The 26,415-nt window shown below is 40.3% G+C and overlaps 1 protein-coding gene and 1 pseudogene across 3 annotated transcripts in view; one reads left to right on the plus strand and one right to left on the minus strand.

Moving 5' to 3' along the window:
- anxa6 (annexin A6) overlaps positions 1–12,820 on the minus strand; it is a 35,329-nt gene extending 22,509 nt beyond the window's left edge. For 2 of the 3 annotated variants that reach the window (XM_061901937.1, XM_061901936.1), the window contains exons 1-5: positions 12,676–12,819; positions 10,385–10,445; positions 360–444; positions 196–290; positions 21–134 (exon numbers count right to left, since the gene is read on the minus strand). In XM_061901937.1, coding sequence (XP_061757921.1) covers positions 21–134; positions 196–290; positions 360–444; positions 10,385–10,387 — 297 coding nt within the window. In that variant the 5' untranslated portion in view covers positions 10,388–10,445; positions 12,676–12,819. Of the gene's footprint in view, positions 1–20; positions 135–195; positions 291–359; positions 445–10,384; positions 10,446–12,675 lie in introns of all 3 variants that reach the window. The other variant, XM_061901935.1, reaches the window with a different exon arrangement.
- Positions 12,821–22,274: 9,454 nt separating this feature from the next.
- LOC133553706 (5S ribosomal RNA) lies at positions 22,275–22,393 on the plus strand (annotated as a pseudogene).
- Positions 22,394–26,415: the final 4,022 nt, after the last annotated feature.

Raw genomic sequence — 26,415 nt, forward strand, 5'->3', positions numbered from 1 at the left:
GAATAGAGTAAGCGCCTTACTTTGAGTGCATCTTTGATTTCTTTGGCATCGTGGTATGCCGGAGTTCTCATCAGACTCACAATGAGGCGCTCAAATTTACCCGTCAGCTCATATTTCAGATCCTCAATAAGATCCTGCAACAAAAACAAAGTGCTCCCACTTGCTAATTCAATGTGTAAATATGATGAGATGTACCTTTCCATAGGTACACTTGTATGCGGCAATGACTTCCTGCCTCTGGGCGTTACTGCGAGAGCTGACCAGGTCCAAAATGGCTTCTTTGTCACTGCCTGAGGAGCATGTTGTGTACATGCGTCACATAATTCAGGAAGATGACGGTGCAATTTGCAGACACTCACCCATGCCTTTCATGGCAGTGTACAAGGCCTCAGCATCGGCGGTGGGATCAAAACCTGTGGCATTTGTAATTGTCCCTCGGAACACCTGAAAAAATGCAATCATCATGATCTTTGAATTATCTTTTTCGGGGCAGCGTGGCTCAGATACTAGAAACTATTTTGAGGGTTCTTGGTTGTAATCCATCTTCCGCCATGATAGTCACAGACGTTGTGACCTTAGGCAAGACATTTCACCCACCTTGCTCCCAGTTTTTTTACACTGGTTTATGAATGTGTAAGTGAAAAGCTCTGGCTACAAATGTAGCTTACCACCATCTTTGTTTGAATGTGGAGTGAATGATTGATGGGTTCTCATTTTTCTCTTTGTGTCTACAAAAGCGCTATATGAATAAATCTAGTCCAATATTATCAGCATTATTTTTGCTTTAATGACCATGCATAGGCATTCCTCAATGTCTTTATTAGAATACAATCAAATAAATAACACTAGAAAAGTATAAAAGGCAGTGTTTCACCGTGTATTTAACTTTCCATGGCAGTTCACCCTCGCTGATAAACACATTATAATGGGACTGTTTGTTTGTTCCACACCTAGAACCAACCACCACATCACTGAAAGGCTTAGGTGACAAGTATTTAGAGTGAATCTTTTCTCATGCTAGATTAATTTGTCACATGCCAAGATATACTTTACTTAATTATCATATACTGTTATGTATCTCATTGTATTCATCGGACAGTGCATGAAAACATTAACTTTTGTTTAAAAAACTTGTCCAAAAAGTTCCAGTATCTTTATGACTGTAGAAAAAGGTAATTAAAACAACAAAACTATGGTTGGTCTTTTGCACAATACTGTATGAAGTTGATTTAGACTGAAGTAATGTCGACCTTCATCACAACATAGACAAAACAAAGCTGAATCTGAAGCCTGGAATGTTTTAGGGAATCGGCTTTTGTTGTGTATCCAACAGCAAACATGTACATGTTCAATGTGGTAAAGCTGAGAGCAAAGGGACAGCGAAGTGTTAGCAAAAGAGGGATCGCTTAAAAAAACAACAACAAAAAAGTAGACAGGGAGCAAAGGTCCCAGAGAAGACTAAAGAGGTTTTAAATTGCGATCATTTAAAACTGAGTTGTTTGTCCAAAGGTCAAACAACCCTTCTCCAATTAATACCTTTTAAAATGTGCATGTGTTAAATTTTTAAACATTTGTTTCTCAATTTATCACACTTTATTAGAGAGGCTTTTAGATTAACTTATTGGTTTTAAATACTGTAAAAATAATTAATTAAGGCTTCACGGTGGCAGAGGGGTTAGTGCGTCTGCCTCACAATACGAAGTTCCTGCAGTCCTGGGTTCAAATCCAGGCTCGGGATCTTTCTGTGTGGAGTTTGCATGTTCTCCCCGTGAATGCGTGGGTTCCCTCCGGGTATTCCGGCTTCCTCCCACTTCCAAAGACATGCACCTGGGGATAGGTTGATTGGCAACACTAAATTGGCCCTAGTGTGTGAATGTGAGTGTGAATGTTGTCTGTCTATCTGTGTTGGCCCTGCGATGAGGTGGCGACTTGTCCAGGGTGTACCCCGCCTTCCGCCCGATTGTAGCTGAGATAGGCGCCAGCGCCCCCCGCGACCCCGAAAGGGAATAAGCGGTAGAAATGGATGGATGGATGGATAATTGATTAAGTAAGAAAGTAAGTAAGTAAGTGATGCTTTAATAGAAAAAGTGCAATTTGAATGTTCATACTGTCAGAAGAAAAGGTAAGGATTGGATTGGATTGGGTTAGTTAGAAAAATCCTCATTTATTTTAACTATTTTCCATAAGACGCATTGAAGCCAGAAAGTGTGTTATTTTCGATTACTTGATTAATCGAACACATTTATCGATAGATTACTCAATTACTAAAATAATTAATAGCTGCAGTCCTAATCTTTATGATCTGTTGAACTCTTATACATCATGGGCCTGAATTACTAAGATCCAAATATTATGCGCTAAACAGCGCGTGGAAACAATAAAATAGCATGTAATATTAGTGGGCGTTTTGGGCGTGATCTACTAACACCGCTTGCGCAATTGAAAAACGGTGCGGAGAGGCTTATTTAAATAAGGCGGTCCGCGTTTTGCTATGTTTTCAAACATGCAGGAGACCTGTAGCACTTTTTATGGCTATTTTACGAGCAGTTGGATTTGTGCAGTGCATTTACTGTTAGTTGAAACCACATTTTCCTTTATTTAACACTGTGTAGGAACACATCTTGCGTCCCGTTTAATACACAAATTGATTAAAAAAAAAAAACACCCTCTAGTTTCACTTCTCTAAGAACTCATTTCAACATCAAAGTGCAATGAGTCTGCAATATTCTTACAGGGTAAGGTTGAAGGCATTACTGTAAAAATGCAATAATTCACAAAAAACTAATTGCTACTATGTTGACGGCTATACAACTACAGATAACATTTCACACCAACAATTGACAAAACACTTGAAGAGATCATCCACACTTTGAGCCCATCAACATGCTGTCTTGATGAGTTACACACTAGATTTCTAATCAATCAATCAATCAATCAATGTTTACTTATATAGCCCTAAATCACTAGTGTCTCAAAGGGCTGCACAAACCACTACGACATCCTCGGTAGGCCCACATAAGGGCAAGGAAAACTCACACCCAGTGGGACATCGGTGACAATAATGACCCAGTGGGACGTCGGTGACAATGATGACTATGAGAACATGATACTGTGATACTGATGATACTGATGACTATGAGAACATGAGAACATGATACTGTGAAAGATCAATCCATAATGGATCCAACACAGTCGCGAGAGTCCAGTCCAAAGCGGATCCAACACAGCAGCGAGAGTCCCGTTCACAGCGGAGCCAGCAGGAAACCATCCCAAGCGGAGGCTGATCAGCAGCGCAGAGATGTCCCCAGCCGATACACAGGCGAGCAGTACATGGCCACCGGATCGGACCGGACTCCCTCCACAAAGGAGAGTGGGATATAGAAGAAAAAGAAAAGAAACGGCAGATCAACTGGTCTAAAAAGGGAGTCTATTTAAAGGCTAGAGTATACAAATGAGTTTTAAGGTGAGACTTAAATGCTTCTACTGAGGTAGCATCTCGAACTGTTACCGGGAGGGCATTCCAGAGTACTGGAGCCCGAAATGAAAAAGCTCTACAGCCCGCAGACTTTTTTTGGGCTTTGGGAACCACTAATAAGCCGGAGTCCTTTGAACGCAGATTTCTTGCCGGGACATATGGTACAATACAATCGGCAAGATAGGATGGAGCTAGACCGTGTAGTATTTTATACGTAAGTAGTAAAACCTTAAAGTCACATCTTAAGTGCACAGGAACATCTAGTTAACATCTCACTTCAGACTGGAACATTTTCAAAGGCCTTAAAATCTACTGTCATTAAGCACTTCTTAAAGAAGAGTAGTCGTGATGCCACAGTACTGAAGAACTATCCGCCCATATCAAACTTGCCATTTTTGGGTTAAGTCCTGGAAAAAATTGTATACCAACAGCGCAGTGACTTTCTCTTGTATAACAATGTGTTTGATACTTTCCAATCAGGCTTTGGGCCCCACTGGAGCAGTGAAACAGCGCTGATCAAGGTGACAAATTATATCCGCCTGAACACAGGTGCAGGAAAAGTCTCAGTCTTGGTTCTGCTGGACCTGAGTGCTGCCTTTGAAACAGTTGACCATACTACGTATCTTCATACAGGGGTTAAAATCGGTAACTTCTTGGAATTGATCTATGAGGTTCCTCAGGGGTCAATTCTGGCAGGAACCCTTATTTTTTAACTTGTACATGCTGCCACTAAATTTGCTAAAATGCAGCTTTAATGGTTCCTACCACAACTATGCCAATGAGACTCAGATCAACGTGTCACTGACGGCAAGAGAACGTTGGGCTGCTGATTAACTTTGTCACTGCATCAAAACAGTTCAATGCGCGGATGGAAACATTTTTCTTCAGTTTAACAAAACTCATACAAACCTAAGACAAAACTGAAATCATTGTACGTGGCCCACAGAAGCAAAGATAAACTATTATTAGTCACAATGGGACCCTCTCCATCAAACCTAATAATCAGGTTAGAAATCAAGGATTAGTAATGGACTCAGACTCAGACTTTAACAGACAAATTAAGTCAATAACATCAGCAGTTTTACACCACCTAAAAATATTTCCAAAATCAGAGCAAGAATGTTTAAATCTGTCTTAGAAAGACTAAACCATGCCTTAGTCTCCAGCAGGCTAGAGTACTGTAATGACATTCCCACTGGGCTGTCTAAACAAACTGTAAAGCAGCTGCAGTACATCCAGAACGATGCTGCTTGAGTCTAGACTATAAACTAAGAAATATGACTGTATTAGTCCAGTGCTTATGTTACTGTACTGGCTTCCTGTTGTTCAGAGAATAGACTTTAAAAAAGCTCTGCTTGTGTACCAGTATTTTCATGGTCTTGTGTCAAAGTACATCTCTGACATGTTAGGAGCATATGAACCAGCTCAGGTTCTGAGAACCTCAGGAAGTGGTCTCCTGCTGGTGCCCAGAGTCAGGACTAAACATAGTGAGGCTGTATTTGATTTTTACACTGCAAAAAAATAATTAAGATAAAAAGGCTACATTTAAAAAAATATATTAATTTATTTTTTACAAACGAGTGAAATTAAGTAGCTGTATGGACAGACAATTTTATAATTTTACTTGATATGACGATCAAGTAAATCAAGATGGATCAAGATTTGTACATCTAGAAATTAGCAGGACTTTTAAACTATAAGTATTTCATTCTCAAACTAAGCGTCCTAGAGATGTTGCAGAAACTTTAAACAAGATGTTCTCTATGTGGAAAAAAACTAATATTATAGTTTTTTTTTAATATTTTACTTTTCTAAACTACAATAGAAACAAATAAAATAATTAATGCTAAAATTAGGATTAGTGAAATGATAACAAATAAGTAAATAACTCTTAAAACTATGGACATTTATACAAATAACGTTTAAAATTTTGGCTAGTGGCAAATATTTTGGAACAGTTTTTTAGAAGATGTGAGACAGGCCTCAACTTTGGCAATGTTCAAATCAGGTTGAACTTTGCATATGACGAGAGCAAGTATTTTATCTACACTCTTTGCTTTTAATTTGATTACTTCATAGTTTTTTATGGTTATTTTAAGTGTAATCATGATTTTGTTCACCTTTTTTTTAATTGTATGCATTTGTAAAGCACTTTGAATTGCCTTGCATACGAATTGTGCTTTATAAATAAACTTGCCTTGACATTTAGCATTGTAACATTAATTAATCTAATATCATGCTGTTCATACTGGAATATTTTATTATGTGCTTGTAATAAAATAATATTAGTTTCTTATGGGATTGAATCTCACGCAACGTGGAGGTGTTCGACTTTGGAGGTACTTCTGGATCAATAAAAGGGTTGTACTTGTATAGCACTTTTCTACCTTCAAGGTACTCAAAGCGCTTTGACACTACTTCCACATTTACCCATTCACACACACATTCACACGCTGATGGAGGGAGCTGCCATGCAAGGCGCTAACCAGCACCCATCAGGAGCAAGGGTGAAGTGTCTTGCTCAGGACACAACGGACGTGACGAGGTTGGTACTAGGTGGGGATTGAACCAGGGACCCTCGGGTTGCACACGGCCACTCTTCCACTGCGCCACACCATCCCCTGGTACTTTCTGGATTTCACATATTGCATCTTTTTTTTTTGATGTGGTCTTCCTTTACAGGGAATGAAACTCCACAACATGTGACTGGACATGAGGTGGGCAATGGGTCATTAAAGCAGCTGACTGCTTGCAGCTGTCCCACCTCCTGCACACTAGCAACTTTAAATGTATGAATGTGTGTGGGTTGGCGTTTGTGTTTGTCTTGCTGGTTCAAGGGCGAAGGGGCGGGATCGTGGGGATGCCGTAGACAGCATGGAGTCAGATTACACGCGCATTGCGGGGGTCTTTTTTTCAAACGTGACAAAAAAAGGTCATGAACAAGCCCCTTATAAAAACAATAAAAAAAAACGGTTCCTCACGGCCATGATTATGGTCAACTAACGTTGTGAGGGAATGGGGCTAAGTCATTGCAGGTTGTGAGAAGCGTTCATTGCAGCAGCTGCCGTGCAGATCAATGCCGCAATGGGGCAGTCAGCCAAAAGGCTGCACGTTCACTCCAACCTCGACAGCTGGACTGCTTCAGTCACATAGCAACCACCAAAACAAGGCCATAGCAACAAGACTTTGAGCAAATCCTCAAAGTGGGCCTAATATGGAAGAGTCCAAATGGCCCGGGCGCCAGGGTTAACTGAAAATTGGTGGCGTTATTCAGTATCTCTGCACTCTCTGATTGATAAAAGATCTGCCTTTTTTAAGAATGACAATGCTTTTTTTTATTGGCACAGATTGGTATTCATTTAAAATGTTGTTTAAAAATATAATACATGTACTTTTAGTTTGATGTCCAGTCACACCGCATCGTACTAAGAAGTTTTTCCAGTATTTTGAATATTTCATAGATCCTGAAGTTAGAAGTACAACCAGCATCCTTTGCAGTATTAGGCATTTATGTTTTTCATATTAGGGCTATTCTTTCCTGAAATGCATAACTCTGTAAAAGCCCCAAAACAAATGTCCCCTGTCGAGGATGCGGACTCTAAGGAAGGTATGAGAGGAAAAAACACCCCTCAATATGTTTAATGCAGATCATGCACTGTGTGTAGGGTTCCTTGATACGTGGGTAGCCACATTTTGTGTGAAGAAGCGTATGTATAATGATAAATACATATAAATAGGTTGTACTTGTATAGCGCTTTTCTACCTTCAAGGTACTCAAAGCGCTTTGACACTACTTCCACATTTACCCATTCACACACACATTCATACACTGATGGAGGGAGCTGCCATGCAAGGCGCTAACCAGCAGCCATCAGGAGCAAGGGTGAAGTGTCTTGCTCAGGACACAACGGATGTGACGAGGTTGGTACCAGGTGGGGATTGAACCAGGGACCCTCAAGTTGCGCACGGCCACTCTCCCACTCTCCCATAATGTCAAATTAATGAATTAATGAATAACTGCAAACGTGTTCCTGCAATGAGGTGGCGACTTGTCCCGGGTGTACCCCGCCTCCCGTCCGATTGTAGCTGAGATAGGCTCCAGCACCCCCCCGCGACCCCGAAAGGGATAAGCGGTAGAAAATGGATAGATGGATGGATGTTGCTAGACCACGGGTGGGCAAACTACGGCTCCTTAATACGACCCGTTAAATAATAAAACAGATTTCACCAAAGCTCTGTTTTGGGAATTGCCACAACAAAACTGATACTAGAATTAGACGCACTGGCAAAAAAGGGTGATCATCATCACTGCTCCCACTGAAAAACAATTTAAGTGTTAACCCTGTTACGATCCACTGCTTGGATCTGTACATATTCTGGTTTATTGTTCCATTTTTATATCACTCTGTTGTTTCACGTTTTTATTTAGTTCACCTGGCCCTTATCTACGCACACCTGTTTCTTCTGATCACCTCCCTTATTTAAGCTCGCCCCTTTTCGTTATTCATTCTGGGATCCTAATTTGCCTTAGTGCAACAGAGACGACCTTTTGTATGTATATTCCTCTAGCTTTTCACGCTACGCTTGTACTTTTATTTCCAGCTCTCATGCTGATGATTTTGTTTTTCCTTTTTAGTGTGCCTTTGTGCCAATTCTAGTTTTCTGTTTGCTATTCCTAGCTTTTATGCTTGCGTCCTTTGTTTGTTTATCTATTAGCTCCAATATTTTTGTTCTTTAGCTCCCTTCGTTACTTTAATAAATTCATCATACCTTACCTTACGCTGTGCTCATTGTCAACGCATCCTTGGAAGATCGAACCCGGCAACAACATGCCTCGTAGTCGTTTCAAACCCTTTAATACCATTGTTATGTTTATTTGATGTTCTGATATGATATTGTTTTAAATAGCTGTAATATGATTAAAATAGCCCAACAAGGAAATGGGATAAAATTACTATGGTATAAAAAGGGGTAGGATTAAATAAGCTCAGCTTCTTCTTGTAATGCATTACATTGTGTCACATGTATGTTCTAAATAAACTGAAACTGAACTGAACTCCATACAACTTGTCCCTTTCAGGGTCGCGGGGGGTGCTGGAGCCTATCTTAGCTGCATTCGGGCAGAAGGCAGCATACACCCTTGACAAGTCGCCACCTCATCGCAGGGCCAACACAGATAGACAGACAACATTCACACTCACATTCACACACTAGGGCCAATTCAGTGTTGCCAATCAACCTATCCCCAGGTGAATGTTTTTGGAGGTGGGAGAAAATCGGAGTACCCGGACGGATTCCACGCAGTTACGGGGAGAACATGCAAACTCCACACAGAAAGATGCCAAACCCGGGATTGAACTCAGGACCTTTGTATTGTGAGGCACATGTACAGTATTAACCCGTCACACCGTGCTGCCAGTTAACTGAACTGAAGTGTTTAAATTGACTAAGGATACACAAAATATATACCGTATCATAGGCGCCGATCCCGTGGGAGCTTTGGGGCCCGAGCACCTACGTGGTATTGATGGCAACTTTCCATCCATCCATTTTCTACCGCTTGTCCCGTTCAGGGTCACAAGGGGTGCTGGAGCCTATCTCAGCTACAATCGGGTGGAAGGCGGGCTACACCCAGGACAAGTTACCACCTCATCGCAGGGCCAACAGATGGACAACATTCATACTCACATTCACACATAAGGCCCAATTGAGTGTTGCCAATCAACCTATCTCCAGGTGCATGTTTTTGGAAGTGGGAGGTAGACGGAGTACCCGGAGGGAACCCGCGCAGCCACGAGGAGAACATGCAAACTCCACACAGAAAGATCCCGAGCGCAGGATCGAGCCCAGGACTTTCGTATTGTGAGGCAGACACACTAACCCCTGTGTCACCGTGTTGTGATGGCAACTTTCAATTTTTAAAATAATTTAGTAAAAATCATTCTTATTGTAGTTAATTTTGTGGCAAGTTTGGTCTGTTTCACAAAATAATAAATCCACAAATCATATGGGATATTAACTTCGCTGTACGTCTATCCATCCACCCATCCATTTCCTACCGCTTATTCCCTTTGGGGTCGCGGGGGGCGCTGGTGCCTATCTTAGCTATAGGGACCATTTAGTGTTGCCAATCAACCTATCCCCAGGTGCATGTCTTTGGAGGTGGGAGGAAGCCGGAGTACCCGGAGGGAACCCGATCAGTCATGGGGAGAACATGCAAACTCTACACAGAAAGATCTCAAGCCCGGGATTGAACCCAGGACTACTCAGTACCTTCGTATTGTGAGGCAGAGGCACTAACCCCTGTCCACCGTGCTGCCCCGCTTTATGTCTATTTTTTTTTTAATACACACACACACACCGAGCACCCACTGGCAGAAATGTACATAGGCGCCTATGTCAATCAATCAATCAATCAATCAATGTTTATTTATATAGCCCTAAATCACAAGTGTCTCAAAGGGCTGCACAGGCCACAACGACATCCGCGGTACAGAGCCCACATAAGGGCAAGGAAAAACTCACCCCAGTGGGACGTCAGTGACAGTGACTATGAGAAACCTTGAAGAGGACTGCATATGTGGGCAACCCCCCCCAGGGGAGACCGAAAGCAATGGATGTCGAGCGGGTCTAACATGGTATTGTGAAAGTCCAGTCCATAGTGGAGCCAACATAACAGTAAGAGTTATGTACCGTATAACAATTGTTATCAATAATGCTCGGACTCAAAATCGAGCGTGTATTATCTTTGAGAATGCACATTTTTTTTAGATTTGGCAGACGGTGAGCAGGCGGACACCTTACACTGCTGGCAGGTGGCTCTCTCTCCGCTCACACCTTCACTCACACACACACGGGATGGGTTATCCAAGCCTCATTAAAATGACACAAAGATGAGGGTCCACTTACCATCTTTGTGCAGTATTTGGTCGTCTGTGTGAGCACACTGCAGAAATCAATAGTTGGAGGCCTAGAAGGAAAGAGAGCGACAAGAGCAATTCTTAAAGGCCTACTGAAATGGGATTTTCTTATTTAAACGGGGATAGCAGGTCCATCATTTGTGTCATACTTGATCATTTCGCGATATTGCCATATTTTTGCTAAAAGGATTTAGTAGAGAACATCCACGATAAAGTTCGCAACTTTTGGTCGCTAACAGAAAAGCCCTCCCTTTACCGGAAGTCGCAGGCGATGATGTCATCCGTTGATGGCTCCTCACATCCTCACATTGTTTTTAATGGGAGCCTCCAACAAAAAGAGCTATTCGGACCGAGAAAACGACAATTTCCCCATTAATTGGAGCGAGAATGAAAGATTTGTGTTTGAGGATAGAAAAAAAGAAAAAAAAACGTGTTCAATGTGTTTGTAGACACATTTACGAGGATAATTCTGGGAAATCTTTTATCTTTCTGTTGTGTTGCTAGTGTTTTAGTGAGTTTAATAGTACCTGATAGTCGGAAGGGTGCATCCACGGGTGTCTTGAGGACAGTGTCTGAAGGAAGTCGACGGCAGCTGTACGGACGGCACAAGCTCAGCTGATCTCCGGTTAGTGATGACTTTTCACCACAATTTTCTCACCGAAAACTGCTGGTTGACAAGTGGTCAAGATCCATGTTTCCTTGACCGCTCTGATCCATAGTAAAGTTTCACCTCCGGGAATTTTAAACAAGGAATCCCCGTGTGTTTGTGTGGCTAAAGGCTAAAGCTTCCCAACTCCATCTTTCTACTTTGACTTCTCCATTATTAATTGAACAAATTGCAAAATATTCAGCAACACAGATGTCCAGAATACTGTGTAATTAATTATGCGGTTAAAGCAGACGACTTTTAGCTGAGTGTGTGCGCAGCGCTCATATCTCCCAACAGTCCGTGACGTCACGCGTATATATCAGCATTCCGCGACGTTTTCAACATGACACTTTGCGGGAAAGTTAAAATTGCAATTTAGTAAACTAAAAAGGCCGTATTGGCATGTGTTGCAATGTTAATATTTCATCATTGATATATAAACTATCACTGTGTGGTCGGTAGTAGTGGGTTTCAGTAGGCCTTTTACAAATTCCCCATGCTAAGAGTCACCGACTGCACAGAGACTAAAGTCAAAATTGCAATTTAGTAAACTAAAAAGGCCGTATGGGCATGTGTTGCAATGTTAAGATTTCATCATTGATATATAAACTATCAGACTGTGTGGTCGGTAGTAGTGGGTTTCAGTAGGCCTTTAACAAATTCCCCATGCAAAGAGTCACCGACTGCACAGAGACTAAAGTTAAAATTGCAATTTAGTAAACTAAAAAGGCTGTATGGGCATGTGTTGCAGTGTTAATATTTTATCATTGATATATAAACTATCAGACTGTGTGGTCGGTAGTAGTGGGTTTCAGTAGGCCTTTAACAAATTCCCCATGCAAAGAGTCACCGACTGCACAGAGACTAAAGTTAAAATTGCAATTTAGTAAACTAAAAAGGCTGTATGGGCATGTGTTGCAGTGTTAATATTTTATCATTGATATATAAACTATCAGACTGTGTGGTCGGTAGTAGTGGGTTTCAGTAGGCCTTTAACAAATTCCCCATGCAAAGAGTCACCGACTGCATGGAGACTAAAGTTAAAATTGCAATTTAGTAAACTAAAAAGGCTGTATGGGCATGTGTTGCAGTGTTAATATTTCATCATTGGTATATAAACTATCAGACTGTGTGGTCGGTAGTAGTGGGTTTCAGTAGGCCTTTTACAAATTCCCCATGCAAAGAGTCACCGACTGCACAGTGACTTCTCACATGAGTAATCTAATCAGTGGTGCTGCCTCAACAGCAGTGTCAGTCTCTAACACCACAGCTTCTTCCTTCCCATACACGTTATGAGAAATGTCATATTTAGAGTCACGTTTAGAAGAAAAGTCTAGTTCCTAAAATAAAAAGTGTTAAGCTAACCCACAACAGGCTTGGTGACCCTTTGGGTAGGAGAGAACCCCCCCATTGGTTTTAAAATGCAGCACAGTTAGTTGAAGAAGTGCTGTGTCATTCTAAAAATAGCAATAGAATGCAGTCTGAGGGTCTGGGCCTCGACCGTGCGAGCAGTACCACACCCTGGTACCCCACTCTTTACAACACTTCTCAAACAAGTCACCTCGAAGTAGCTAACACGCAATAGTTTGCGACGCAGAATTAACTAACTGATATAAAAAACAATATCTTACCTGTTTAAGAGAGTGTGGTTAGAACGGTGGCGTCCCGCCGACTGGGTCTTCTGTCTTTGCGGACCGTTACGTGTCCCACCTCCTGCGTGACGTCACGACGGCGGCGCTCTCGCACGACCGCGCGCAGCTTCTCCAAGCGAGAGCGTGCGCGCGTCCCGAATGTTGAAGGAATACAAATGACTTTACGCACAACTTTTACGCGTAACTTTTTTCTCCGCGTAAAAGAAGCTTCTATTCGACTCTGTTTTCTTTTTGTCCGATGAAGATTATTATCATGCGCTTTTTTTTTTTTTAACATATCCGAGATGAGTCAGTCACGCGGAGCAATCGGGATAGAGTTTGAATTTGGATCAAAAGAGGATAGTTCAGGGGTCCCCAAACTACGCCCACGGGCCGGATATTGCACGCCAGCGTCCAAAATCTTTTTTTTTTTAAATAATTTTTTTAAATCTGTCCTGTCTAATCCATTTTTTTTCTAATCCATTTTCTACGGCTTGTTACTCTCGGGGTCTCCTAGCCACTCAGGCAAAACATGTTGTCTAAAAAGGCACTTTCCCATCGATAACGTAACATAATAGGCAAATTGCGTGCTCCTATACATACACACACACACACATATATATATATATATATATATATATATATATATATATATATATATATATATACATATGTATATCCATTTTCTACCGCTTATTCCCTTTTGGGGTCGCGGGGGGCGCTGGTGCCTATCTCAGCTACAATCGTGCGGAAGGCGGGGTACACCCTGGACAAGTCGCCACCTCAACGCAGGGCCAACACAGATAGACAGACAACATTCACACACACATTCACACACTAGAGCCAATTTAGTGTTGCCAATCAACCTATCCCCAAATGCATGTCTTTGGAATACTGTATATATATGTTTTTTATTATATATATATATATATATATATATATATATATATACATATACATTAATACATATATATATATATATATATATACTATATATAGATAGGTGTGTGTATATATATATATATATATATATATATATATATATATATATATGTATATATGTATATATACATATATATATATATATACATATATGTATACATACAGTATATATATGCTTATATACAGTGTATGTATATATATACATATACACATACATATACACACATAGGGCTTCACAGTGGCAGAGGGGTTAGTGCGTCTGCCTCACAATACGCAGGTCTTGAGTAGTCCTGGGTTCAATCCCGGGCTCGGGATCCTTCTGTGTGGAGTTTGCATGTTCTCCCCAAGAAAGCGTGGGTTCCCTCTGGCTTCCTCCCACCTCCAAAGACATGCACCTGGGGATAGGTTGATTGGCAACACTAAATTGGCCCTAGTGTGTGAATGTGAGTGTGAATGTTGTCTATCTGTGTTGGCCCTGGGATGAGGTGGCGACTTGTCCAGGGTGTACGCCGCCTTTCTCCCGACTGTAGCTGAGATAGCCACCAGCGCCCCCCGCGACCCCAAAGGGAATAAGCGGTAGAAAATGGATGGATGGACTTCAACAAAAAAGTACAAATTTCTATTTACAAACCCCAAAACCAGTGAAGTTGGCACATTGTGTAAATCGTAAATAAAAAACAGAATACAATGATTTGCAGATCCTTTTAAACTTAGATTCAATTTGATAGACTGCAAAGACAAGATACCTAACGTTTGAACTGGAAAACTTTGTTATTTTTTGCAAACATTAGCTCATTTGGAATTTGATGCCTGCAACATGTTTGAAAAAAGCTGTCACAATAAAGACTTAGAAAGTTGAGTAATGCTCATCAAACACTTATTTGGTAATTCCCAAAGGTGAACAGGCTAACTGGGAACAGATGGGGGCCATGATTGGGTGTAAAAGCAGCTTCCATGAAATGCTCATTCATTCACAAACAAGAATGGGGTGAGGGTCACCACTTTGTGAACAAATGCGCGAGCAAATTGTTGAACAGTTTAAGAACAACATTTACGGACATTCGATCCCTCAGGCAGTACTGCATCAAAAAGCGACATCAGTGTGTAAAGGATATCACCACATGAGCTCAGGAACACTCCAGAAAACCACTGTCAGTAACTACAGTTTGTCGCTGCAAGTTAAAATTATACTATGCAAAGCAAAAGCCATTTATCAACAACACCCAGAAACACGGCTGGCTTTGCTTGGCCCGAGCTCATCAAAAATTGACTGATGCAACGTGGAAAAGTGTTCTGTGGTGTGACGAGTCCACATTTCAAATACCGGTGTTTTTTTGGAAACTATGGAGGTTGTGTCCTCCGGACCAAATAGGAAAAGAACCGTCCGGATTGTGATAAGTGCAAAGTTCAAAAGCCAGCATCTGTGATGGTATAGGGGTGTATTACACATTTGTGAAGGCATCATTAATGCTGAAAGGTACATACAGGTTTTGGAGCAACATATGTTACCTTCCAAGCAACAATATCATGGATTTTTTGTGATGTGTTGCTGCCATTGAATTCCAAGTTAATGATTATTTGCAAAAATATATATGTTTCTCAGTTCGTCCATTAAGTATATTTAGATCTTTGCAGTCCATTCAATTGAATATAAGTTGAAAATGATTTGCGAACCATTGTATTCTGTTTTTTATTCACGATTTACATAGAAAATGGATGGATGGATGGATGGACAACCTGCCAACTTCACTGGTTTTGGGTTTTGTAGAAATACATCCAATTACACTAATCAAAACCTCCAGAGAACAAATACATTAAAAAAGAACCCTTTTTTTTTTCAAATAAGTACACACTGGACCAAAAAAAAGAAGAAAACATACAGTGTATTGGTACCTAAACTCAAGAGAGTTGCTAATTCTTACTTACTTACTTACTTAGGGCCATCGCTCCCAATGGAGCATAGGCCATCAATGACTCCTCTCCATGCAGCACGGTTTTGGGCTGTCCTTTCCGCCTCTCCCCAGCTGGTTCCCAACCTCTTCAGCTCCGCCTCAGAGTCCCGCCTCCAGGTGTTTTTAGGCCGTCCCCTCTTCCTCTTTCCCTGTGGGTTCCACGTCAAGGCTTGCCGTGTGATGGTAGTTGCTGGTTTCCTAAGGGTGTGCCCAACCCAACCCCACTTTCTCCTTAGTATTTGTTTCTCCACTGGCTCCTGATTCCCTTTCCTCCAGAGTTCTTCGTTGCTGATTTTGTTTGGCCACCAAATCCTGAAAATCCTCTTCAGACAACTGTTAATAAACGTTTGTAACCTTTGTACGGTCTTCTTTGTCATCCTCCACGTTTCAGAGCCGTAGAGAAGGACGGATTTTATGTTTGAATTGAAGATCCGGACTTTGGTTGTCATAGATATCTCCTTGGAGGACCAGATGCTCTTCAGGATGATGAAGGCTGCTCTTGCTTTTCCAATTCTTGCTGTTACATCTTTGTCGGTGCCACCCTGTTTATCCACGATGCTGCCCAAGTAGGTGAAGGAGTCTATTTCCTGGATAATTTCCTCTTCTATTACTATTGGATTGTTGGTCAAGTTATTAAACTTCATTATGTTGGTCTTCTTCCTGTTTATCCTTAGCCCTACGCCTAGAGATGTCTTGACCAATTCGGTAGTCTTTTCCTGCATCTGCCTGTGGTTGTGCGAGAGGAGCGCCAGGTCGTCTGCGAAGTCTAAGTCATCCAGTTGCGTCCACAGGGTCCACTGAATACCGTTTTTCTTTCCTGATGTTGTGTTCTTCATGATCCAGTCAATAACTAATAGGAACATGAAGGGTGATAGGAGGCATCCTTGCCGAACTCCGGTCCTGACCTCAAAACTATCAGACACTTGGCCTGCATGTAGCACCTTGCATGTCATTCCTTGGTAGGTTTTCTGAATCAGGCTGATGATTTTCTCTGGAATCCCGTAGTGCCGCAGTAGTTTCCACAGTGTCTCCCTGTCCACACTGTCGAAGGCTTTTTCATAGTCTACGAAATTTACATATAGGGAAGAGTTCCATTCAATAGATTGTTCCACAATGATGCGGAGAGTGCAGATCTGGTCTGTGCAGGATCTGTTGCTTCGGAATCCGGCTTGCTGGTCTCTCAGGAAAGGGTCCACAGCTTTGCTCATCCTGTCCAGTAGTATGCGGTTGAGAATTTTTCCTGGGACTGAAAGCAGGGTTATTCCTCTGTAGTTGTTGCAGCTGGTGAGATCACCCTTTTTTGGGATCTTGATGTGGGTTCCCTCTCTCCAGTCTTCTGGGATTGTCTCTTCCTCCCAGATCTTTGAAAAAAGGCTGTGCAGCATATTGACAGCAGTCTTTAGGTCAGCTTTGATAGCTTCTGCTGGTATTCCATCTGGTCCTGCAGCTTTCCCATCCTAGTTGCTAATTCTGGGGGCCCTGAAAGAATATCGGTGTGGGCCCTTCTATCCATTCACTGAAATCCTAGTGTGGGTTGTAGGCCCTTAGAATTGCCATCACCATCACTGACGGCATTGTCTCAACTTAAGAGTGCCCTAAACTAAAAGTGTTTTGAGATAAGATCTCTTAACTCGGGTAAATGTTATGCTTTAAGTTGCAAGCAAACGTTTGAGGTGTAATCATTCCCGCTACTATTTAGCAAAGCAAATGTCACAGTGAACCCTATTCGATCCGCCCAAACATCTGTTTTTTTTTCTCGCTAGCATTAGCTTATATCTAGAGATCGACATAATTTTGTTTTCCAACTATGGAAACGAAGAAAGTGAGTATAAAGGACAGGGGGCGGTATAGCTCGGTTGGTAGAGCGGCCATGCCAGCAACTTGAGGGTTGCAGGTTCGCTGCCCGCTTCTGCCAACCTAGTGACTGCCGTTGTGTCCTTGGGCAAGACACTTTACCCACCTGCTCCCAGTGCCACCCACACTGGTTTGAATGTAAAAATTAGATATTGGGTTTCACTATGTAAAGCGCTTTGAGTCACTAGAGAAAAAGCGCTATATAAATATAATTCACTTCACAGTGCTGAGAAGAAGTGTTTGTTATTCATTGAATTAAAGAAAAAAATCCCCCCCAAAAAATTACTGAGCGTGTCGTCAACTTGGCAAAGCAATTTGAGCGTAACACTATTGGTCTGCACCATACTGAAGCACAATGAGTCAAACACTAACCATTAATGTGAAAATCATCTTTAAATGGCGGACATTTAGCTACTAAAAAACGTGAAAAGCTGCTGATGGTGTGTTTGACGGACAGGCAATTGGAAAGAGATACTGTCAAAGTCCATTCTCCAAGGTAAATGTTGTACATTATTATTACATTACATCATAAAACTACTGAAATGGATTGTACTACATTATGTTTTTAAACAATATTTCTTAACTAAAAGATTGTTTTTCCTTTTAAAAGGCATGTTAAATGTTACATGGGTACAGTTTTTTGTGTGTTTTTTTTATTGAAAAAATTTAATTAAATTCATTGATTTGAGATACAAGTGTTTTTTGAGTTAGGAGCTCCGTCACAGAAAGTTGAGGTTTTACTGTAGCTGCAAATTAAAAATCTCATAACCAAAGGCCCAAAACACATGCATGAGTTATATTCTGCACAAAAAACGGGAATTAGCCAGATTACCAGGAAGTTAACAAAGCGACAAGGCAGCGTTGCCAGCTGGGAAATGTTATCATTATCAGTTATCGTACAATAAGTTTAAAATGATTGTTGTTGTTTTTTTTTTAGGAAGATTATCATTCAAACCCCTTATTTGACATTGCTCAGTCAGGACCAATTGCTACATTAAAACATAAAATTTATAGTGTATCGTATAAATAAATAAATGATAAATGGGTTGTACTTGCATAGCGCTTTTCTACCTTCAAGGTACTCAAAGCGCTTTGACACTACTTCCACTAGAATATAAAATAAACTAACAGCACTGTTGGAACAAAAACAGTTTTGATGTCACCACAGCGCCCCCACCTGGCTGTAAAATAACACTAATTAAAGGTAATGCACCACAGGTGCTGGATGTATGTGTTTGATTATATTCATGTATTGAAGGGGCACAATTATCCTACATCAGAACACTTTTGGTATTATTGATCATACATTGAACAGAAGTGTAAATACAATAATTAGGTTATCCCTCTTTAAGATGTTGACATGAAATTGTAGTGTGATATTCGAACCGGTTGTTACAGCTAAGTGTTTAACTGAGAAAAATGTAAAACTGTTTCACAAGCAGCTATCAACGATTGACAAATTATGAATGTATATATTATTTAATTTTTTCTTACAGTACAATAAAGAAATAAAACATGTGTACAACTACTATACTATACTAATACTGTCTGTATAATCTAATAACTAATAAAAATGTAACCCATATACAAACCCCGTTTCCATATGAGTTGGGAAATTGTGTTGGATGTAAATATAAACGGAATGCAATGATTTGCAAATCCTTTTCAACCCATATTCAGTTGAATGCACTACAAAGACAAGATATTTGATGTTCAAACTCATAAACTTAATTTTTTTTGCAAATAATAATTAACTTCCAATTTCATGGCTGCAACACGTGCCGAAGTAGTTGGGAAAGGGCATGTTCACCACTGTGTTACATCACCTTTTTTTTTTAACAACACTCAAACGTTTGGGAACTGAGGAAACTAATTGTTGAAGCTTTGAAAGTGGAATTCTTTCCCATTCTTGTTTTATGTAGAGCTTCAGTCGTTCAACAGTCCGGGGTCTCCGCTGTCGTATTTTACGCTTTATAATGCGCCACACATTTTTGATGGCAGACAGGTCTGGACTGCAGGTGGGCCAGGAAAGTACCCACACTCTTTTTTTTACAAAGCCACACTGTTGTAACAATTGTATTGCTGAAATAAGCAGGGGCGTCCATGAAAACGTTGCTTGGATGACAACATATGTTGCTCCAAAACCTGTATGGACCTTTCAGCATAAATGGTGCCTTCACAGATGTGTAAGTTACCCATCCCTTGGGCACTAATACTACCCCCATACCATCACAGATGCTGGCTTTTGAACTTTGCGCCTATAACAATCCGAATGGTTATTTTCCTTTTTGTTCTGGAGGACACCACGTCCTCTGTTTCCAAATATAATTTGAAATGTTGACTCGTCAGACCACAGAACACCTTTCCGCTTTGCATCAGTCCATCTTAGATGAGCTCGGGCTCAGCGAAGCAGGTGGTGTTTCAGGATATTGTTGATAAATGGGTTTTGCTTTGCATAGCAGAGTTTTAACTTGCACTTACAGATGTAGCAACCAACTGTAGTTACTGACAGTGGTTTAATGAAGTGTTCCTGAGCCCATGTGGTGATATCCTTTACACACTGATGTCGGTTTTTGATGCAGTACCGCCTGAGGGATCAAAAGTCCGTAATCTCATCGCTTACGTGAAGTGATTTCTCCAGATTCTCTGAACTTTTTGATGATTTTACGGACCGTGGATGGTAAAATCCCTAAATTCCTTGCAATGGCTTGTTGAGAAATGTTGTTCTAAACCTGTTCGACAATTTGCTTAAAAAGTGGTGACCCTCATTCCATCCTTGTTTGTGAATTACTTAGCATTTCATGGAACCTGCTTTTATACCCAATCATGGCACCCACTTGTTCCCAATTAGCCTGCACACCTGTGGGATGTTCCATATAAGTGTTTTATGAGCATTCCTCAACTTTATCAGTATTTATTGCCACCTTTCCCAACTTCTTCGTCACGTGTTGCTGGCATACAATTTTAAAGTTAATGATTATTGGCAAAAACATTTTTTTTTTTATCAGTTTGAACATCAAATATGTTGTCTTTGAAGCATATTCAACTGAATATGGGTTGAAAGTGATTTGCAAATCATTGTATTCCGTTTATATTTACATCTAACACAATTTCCCAACTCATATGGAAACGGGGTTTGTACATGTAGGGTGCCTATTTCAAACACACACATTGGCAAACTGCATCAATACTTTTCTTTTTCCTTTGAATAGTATTATTTTACATGTGTAGGAAACATAAAATAATTATTCTCAATGAAATGTAATAAAAATATTTGTGATGGTTACACATTAAATGTATGTATGGATGACCTTTAACCTTCCGAAACACCATGTGAAGCCATCCAATAAAAGTGGGTGGCGTTCAAATTGTGTTACACTCAAGTGTTTATACTGAACTCTTGTGTTCCAAGTCTGCATTACATTGATCAGGATTTTTCTTTTCAGAAATAAACATGAGAAGACGATCAACTACAACAGTGATTCTCAACCTTATTTCAATGAAACACCCCCAGTTGAATGTTTAATTCAGTCAAATAACAGCCCCTATTCCGAAAATAATTTTTCTTTGGTTGAAAAAAATAAATAAATCACAGTCAGGTAGCATCAGTGCTATGATTTATTATTGTACCAAACAATGCTATTCTGTAGCGTTCTTGTGTGAGACATTTGAAAATACAAATACATAATCTTGATGAATATATATTTTTTTAAATTACTAAACTTTTCAAAATGTTTTATGACCATAATTAGATATATGTTCTTAAACGCAAATAAATATTAATTTATGAAGTGGATTTGACATTTCATTTATGGAAAATACAAAAAAATGCATTATATCGCTCTCAGTTACAATTACCATAATCCATCCATCCATTTTCTACCGCTCATTCCCTTTCGGGGTCGCGGGTGGCGCTGGCGCCTATCTCAGCTACAATCGGGCGGAAGGCGGGGTACACCCTGGACAAGTCGCCACCTCATCGCAGGGCCAACACAGATAGACAGACAACATTCACACTCACATTCACACACTAGGGCCAATTTAGTGTTGCCAATCAACTTATCCCCAGGTGCATGTCTTTGGAAGTGGGAGGAAGCCGGAGTACCCGGAGGGAACCCACGCATTCACGGGGAGAACATGCAAACTCCACACAGAAAGATCCCGAGCCTGGATTTGAACCTAGGACTGCAGGACCTTCGTATTGTGAGGCAGACGCACTAACCCCTCTGCCACCGTGAAGCCCAATTACCATAATATAAAAAAGTATTTACTGTTTATATTTAATAAAGTTAGTTAAAGTTATTCAAAGTTAACGTACCAATGATTGTCGCACACTAGGTGTGGTGAAATTTGTCGTCTGCATTTGACCCATCCCCCCCCCCGGGAATGGGGGAGGGGAGCAGTGAGCAGCAGCAGTGGTCGCGATCGGGAATCATTTTTGGTGATTTAACCCCCAATTCCAACTGTTGATGCTGAGTGCCAAGCAGGAAGGTAATGGGTCCCATTTCTATAGTCTTTGGTATGACTCGGCCGGGGTTTGAACTCACGACCTACCTACCTCAGGGCGGACACTCTAACCACAAGACCACAGACAAGGTGATTTGTTCGGGGATAAACTTTCGTAATGAGTTATAAAATTACGCCATAAATGTTCAAATAAATACAGGCCTACTTGTGAAAGTTCAATAATAAGGTTGCTTGACTCAAACTAAGAATGTCTAAGACTACTCTTACCCCCCCTATCGAAAATGCACAATGGTTTGTTCCACTGGAATAGCGCAATATTACCTATGAACACATCAGAGTCACACAGACTGTCATGACATCATCAAAGCTCACATTTAAGCTTAGGCTTACGGCCATACTACCCTGAGTATGCCCGATCTCGTCAGATCTCGGAATCTAAACTGGGTCATCCCTGCTTAGTACTTGGATGGGAGACTGCCTGGGAATACCAGGTGCTGTAAAAAAATTTTTTTTTACCATGAATTGATTAACGTGGACCCCGACTTAAACAAGTTGAAAAACTTATTTGGGTGTTACCATTTAGTGGTCAATTGTAAGGAATCTACTAATAAAAGTTTCAATCAATCAATCAAAAAGCTTTCAAACACAACACCAAAATTTTAGGATAAGGAAGAGGCGATGAAAGAAAAGGTAAATACATAATCAGTCTAATTGTGGGAGCATAGAATAAAGTTATGTACAAAACACAAAACCAGTGAAGTTGGCACATTGCGTAAATCGTAAGTAAAAACAGAATACAATGATTTGTAAAATCCCTTTCAACCTATATTCAGTTGAATTGACTTCAAGGCCAAGATAATTAACGTTCGAACTGGAAAACGTTGTAATATTTTGCAAATATTATCTCATTTGGAATTTGATGCCTGCAACATGTTTCAAAAAAGCTTCCATAAGTGGCAAAAAAACCTGAGAAAGTTGAAGAATGCTCATCAAACACTTATTTGGAACATCCCACAAGTGAACAGGCTAATTGGCAACAGGTGGGTGCCATGATTGGGTATAAAAGCAGCTTCTATGAAATGCTCAGTCATTCACAAACAAGGATTGGGCAAGGGTCACCACTTTGTGAACAAATGCGCGAGCAAATCGTCGAACAGTTTAAGAACAACATTTCTCAACGAGCTATTCCAAGGAATTAAGGGATTTCACCATCCACGGTCCTTAATGGAACAAAGGGTTCTGATAATCTGGAGAAATCACTGCACGTAAGCGATGATATTACGGACCTTCGATCCCTCAGGCGGTACTGCATCAAAAAGTCACATCGGTGTGTAAAGGATATCACCACATGGGCTCAGGATCACTTCAGAAAACCACAGTCAGTAACTACAGTTCGTCGCTACATCTGTAAGTGCAAGTTCAAACTCTACTATGCAAAGCGAAAGCCATGAATTAACAACACCCAGAAACGCCGCCGGCTTCGCTAAGATGATCTTAGATGGATTAAAGCAAAGTGGAAAAGTGTTCTGTGGTCTTACGAGTCCACATTTAAAACATTTTTGGGAAACTGTGGATGTCCTGTCCTCCGGAACAAAGAGGAAAAGAACCATCCGGATTGTTATAGGCACAAAGTTCAAAAGCCAGCATCTGTGATGGTATGGAAGTGTATTAGTGCCCAAAGCACAATTAATGCTGAAAGGTACATACAGGTTTTGGAACAACATATGTTGTCATTCAAGCAACGTTATCATGGACGCCCCTGCTTATTTCAGCAAGACATTGTCAAGTAACATGTTACAACAGTGAGGTTTCATAGTAAAAGAGTGTGGGTACTAGACTGGCCTGCCTGTAGTCCGGACCTGTCTACCATTGAAAATGTGTGGTGCAATATGAAGTCTAAAATACCCCGGACTGTTGAACAACTTAAGCTGTACATCAATCAAGGATGGGAAATAATTCCACCTGAAAAGCTTCAAAATTTTGTCTCCTCAATTTCCATATATTTACTGAATGTTGTTAAATGGAAAGGCCATGTAACATTGTGGTAAAAAATTACCCTGTGCCAACATTTTGCAATGTGTTGCTTCCAGTAAATTCTAAGTTAATGGTTATTTGCAAAAAAAATAAAATAAGTTTCTCAGTTCAAACATTAAATATCTTTTCTTAGCCCCCTATTCAATTGAATATACCATATTTCCTTGAATTGCCGCCGGGGCGCTAATTAATTTAAAATCCCATCTCACTCCTGCGCTTACCAAAGGCATGCGGTAAAAGTAAACATGCTCTAATTATTTTAAAACCTCTTCTCACTCCGGCACTTACCAAAGGCATGCAGTAAAAAAAATAGCGTGATGTAAGCTTGGACCTTAAATCCTTCTAAATAGCTCTTAATCTTCTTCCCTTTATGCGATTTCAAATTACCGGTATTGAAATCAGCCTCCTCTATTTTGAAAATGATGACAGGGGAAGTGTCACTCGTGACGTCACGAGTTTGACCAGGCGGTAATACTAAGCATGCGCCAATTATTTTGGGAAGCGAGTTTGACCCGGCAGTAATTCAAGGCAGGCGCATACTATATGTCCTGCGGCAATTCAAGGAAATACAGTAAGTTGATTTGCAAGTCATTATATTCTGTTTTTATTTACGAATTACACAACGTCCCAACTTCACTGGTTTTGGGTTTTGTACAAGTTTCACTTTTACATCTCATTGGACAAAACTGTGAGGTGTTCAAAGACCCCTGATTAAAGTTAGAAACAGAGGCATCATTATGTGTTACTGTAAGACAGCGGAAGGGAGACTTGACCCTGAGGAGATGCACTAATGACAATAATAAAATAATAATGATGTGTCATTTCATTTGTATTATCCACTGATAATAATCCTATGTGTGTCAGCTAATCTTTACTTTACAATGAAGTAAAAGAAAACTTGACACATTTTTAATTGTATTTCAGTAAATAATGACGGATTATATAAATATTTAATATATTATCCTAGCCACTTAATATTAAATTTCCCCTTTTTTTGGAAAAAACAAGTTTCCTCTTTTAAAAAAAAAAAAAACTAATGTTGAAAAACAGTGGATCACACGTGTTGGCATTAAGTTACAACAGTGGTTCACTATTTGAATAAGGGACAGACATTTTTTCACGACCCCCTCCACCAACTTTAAATATTGAGAACCTGATAATAGATATTTATTTAATTATAGCTCTATTTTGCATTATCCGGTTATGGGAATAAAATAATAAAATGAGCTGAAATAACAAACAAATTAAGACGTAATACTTGAAACTCAGGAACATTTCAGAAAACCACTGTCAGTAATGAGAGTTGGTCGCTACATCTGTAAGTGCAAGTTAAAACGCTACTATGTAAAGCGAAAGCCATTTATCAACAACACCCAGAAACGAGTCCACATTTCAAATTGTTTTTGGAAACTGTGGATGTTGTGTCCTCCGGAACAAAGATGAAAAGAACCATTCGGATTGTTCGCAAAGTTCAAAAGCCAGCATATGTGATGGTATGGGGGTGTATTAGTGCCCAAGGCAGGGGTAACTTACACATCTGTGAAGGCACCATTAATGCTGAAAGGTGATAATGATAATAATGATGTGTCATTACGATTTGTATTATCCACTGATAATAATCCTAAATGTATCAGCTAATCTTTACTTCAAACAGAAGTAAAAATTAAAACTTGACTTATTTTTAATCATATTTAAGTAAATAATGACAGATTTTATCGATATTTAAAGTCTTATTCTAGCCACTTTATATTGATTTTCCCATTTAAAAAAAAAAAAATATATATACTGTATATATATTTTTTTCTTTTCTTTTTTTTAAAAACAAAATTGAATGTGGAAAAACAGTGGATTACACGTTTTGGCATTAAGTGGTTCCAATAAAAAATGTTCACGCTCCACATAAGGTACAGACATTTGTTCACGGCCCCCTCCCCCCCAATTTTGAATATTGAGAACCTGATAATCCATCCATCCATCCATTTCCTACCGCTTATTATTTTGGGGACGTGGGGGGCTCGGGCGCCTATCTCAGCTACAATCGGGCGGAAGGCGGGGTACACCCTGGACAAGTCGCCACCTCATTGCAGAACCTGATAATAGTTATTTATTTATTTCACATTATCTGATTATCGATATCGAAAAATAAAATGAGCTGCGCTAACACACACACACACACACACACACACACACACACACCTCACTGTGGGCCGGTAAGAAGTATCGTTTAGTATCTGATAGCGGTGTGTTCCACTGAAATATATTTTAGATACTCTATTATCCCATCCATCCATTTTCTACTGCTTATTCCCTTTCGGGGTGGCGGGGGGCGCTGGCGCCTACCTCAGCTACAATCGGGCGGAAGGCGGTGTACACCCTGGACAAGTCGCCACCTCATCGCAGAACCTGATAATAGTTGTTTATTTATTTCACATTATCTGATTATCGGAATCGAAAAATAAAATGAGCTGCGCTAACACACGCACACACACAC

This window comes from Nerophis ophidion, linkage group LG05 (assembly GCF_033978795.1).
Source record: "Nerophis ophidion isolate RoL-2023_Sa linkage group LG05, RoL_Noph_v1.0, whole genome shotgun sequence".
NCBI classification, from domain to species: domain Eukaryota; kingdom Metazoa; phylum Chordata; class Actinopteri; order Syngnathiformes; family Syngnathidae; genus Nerophis; species Nerophis ophidion.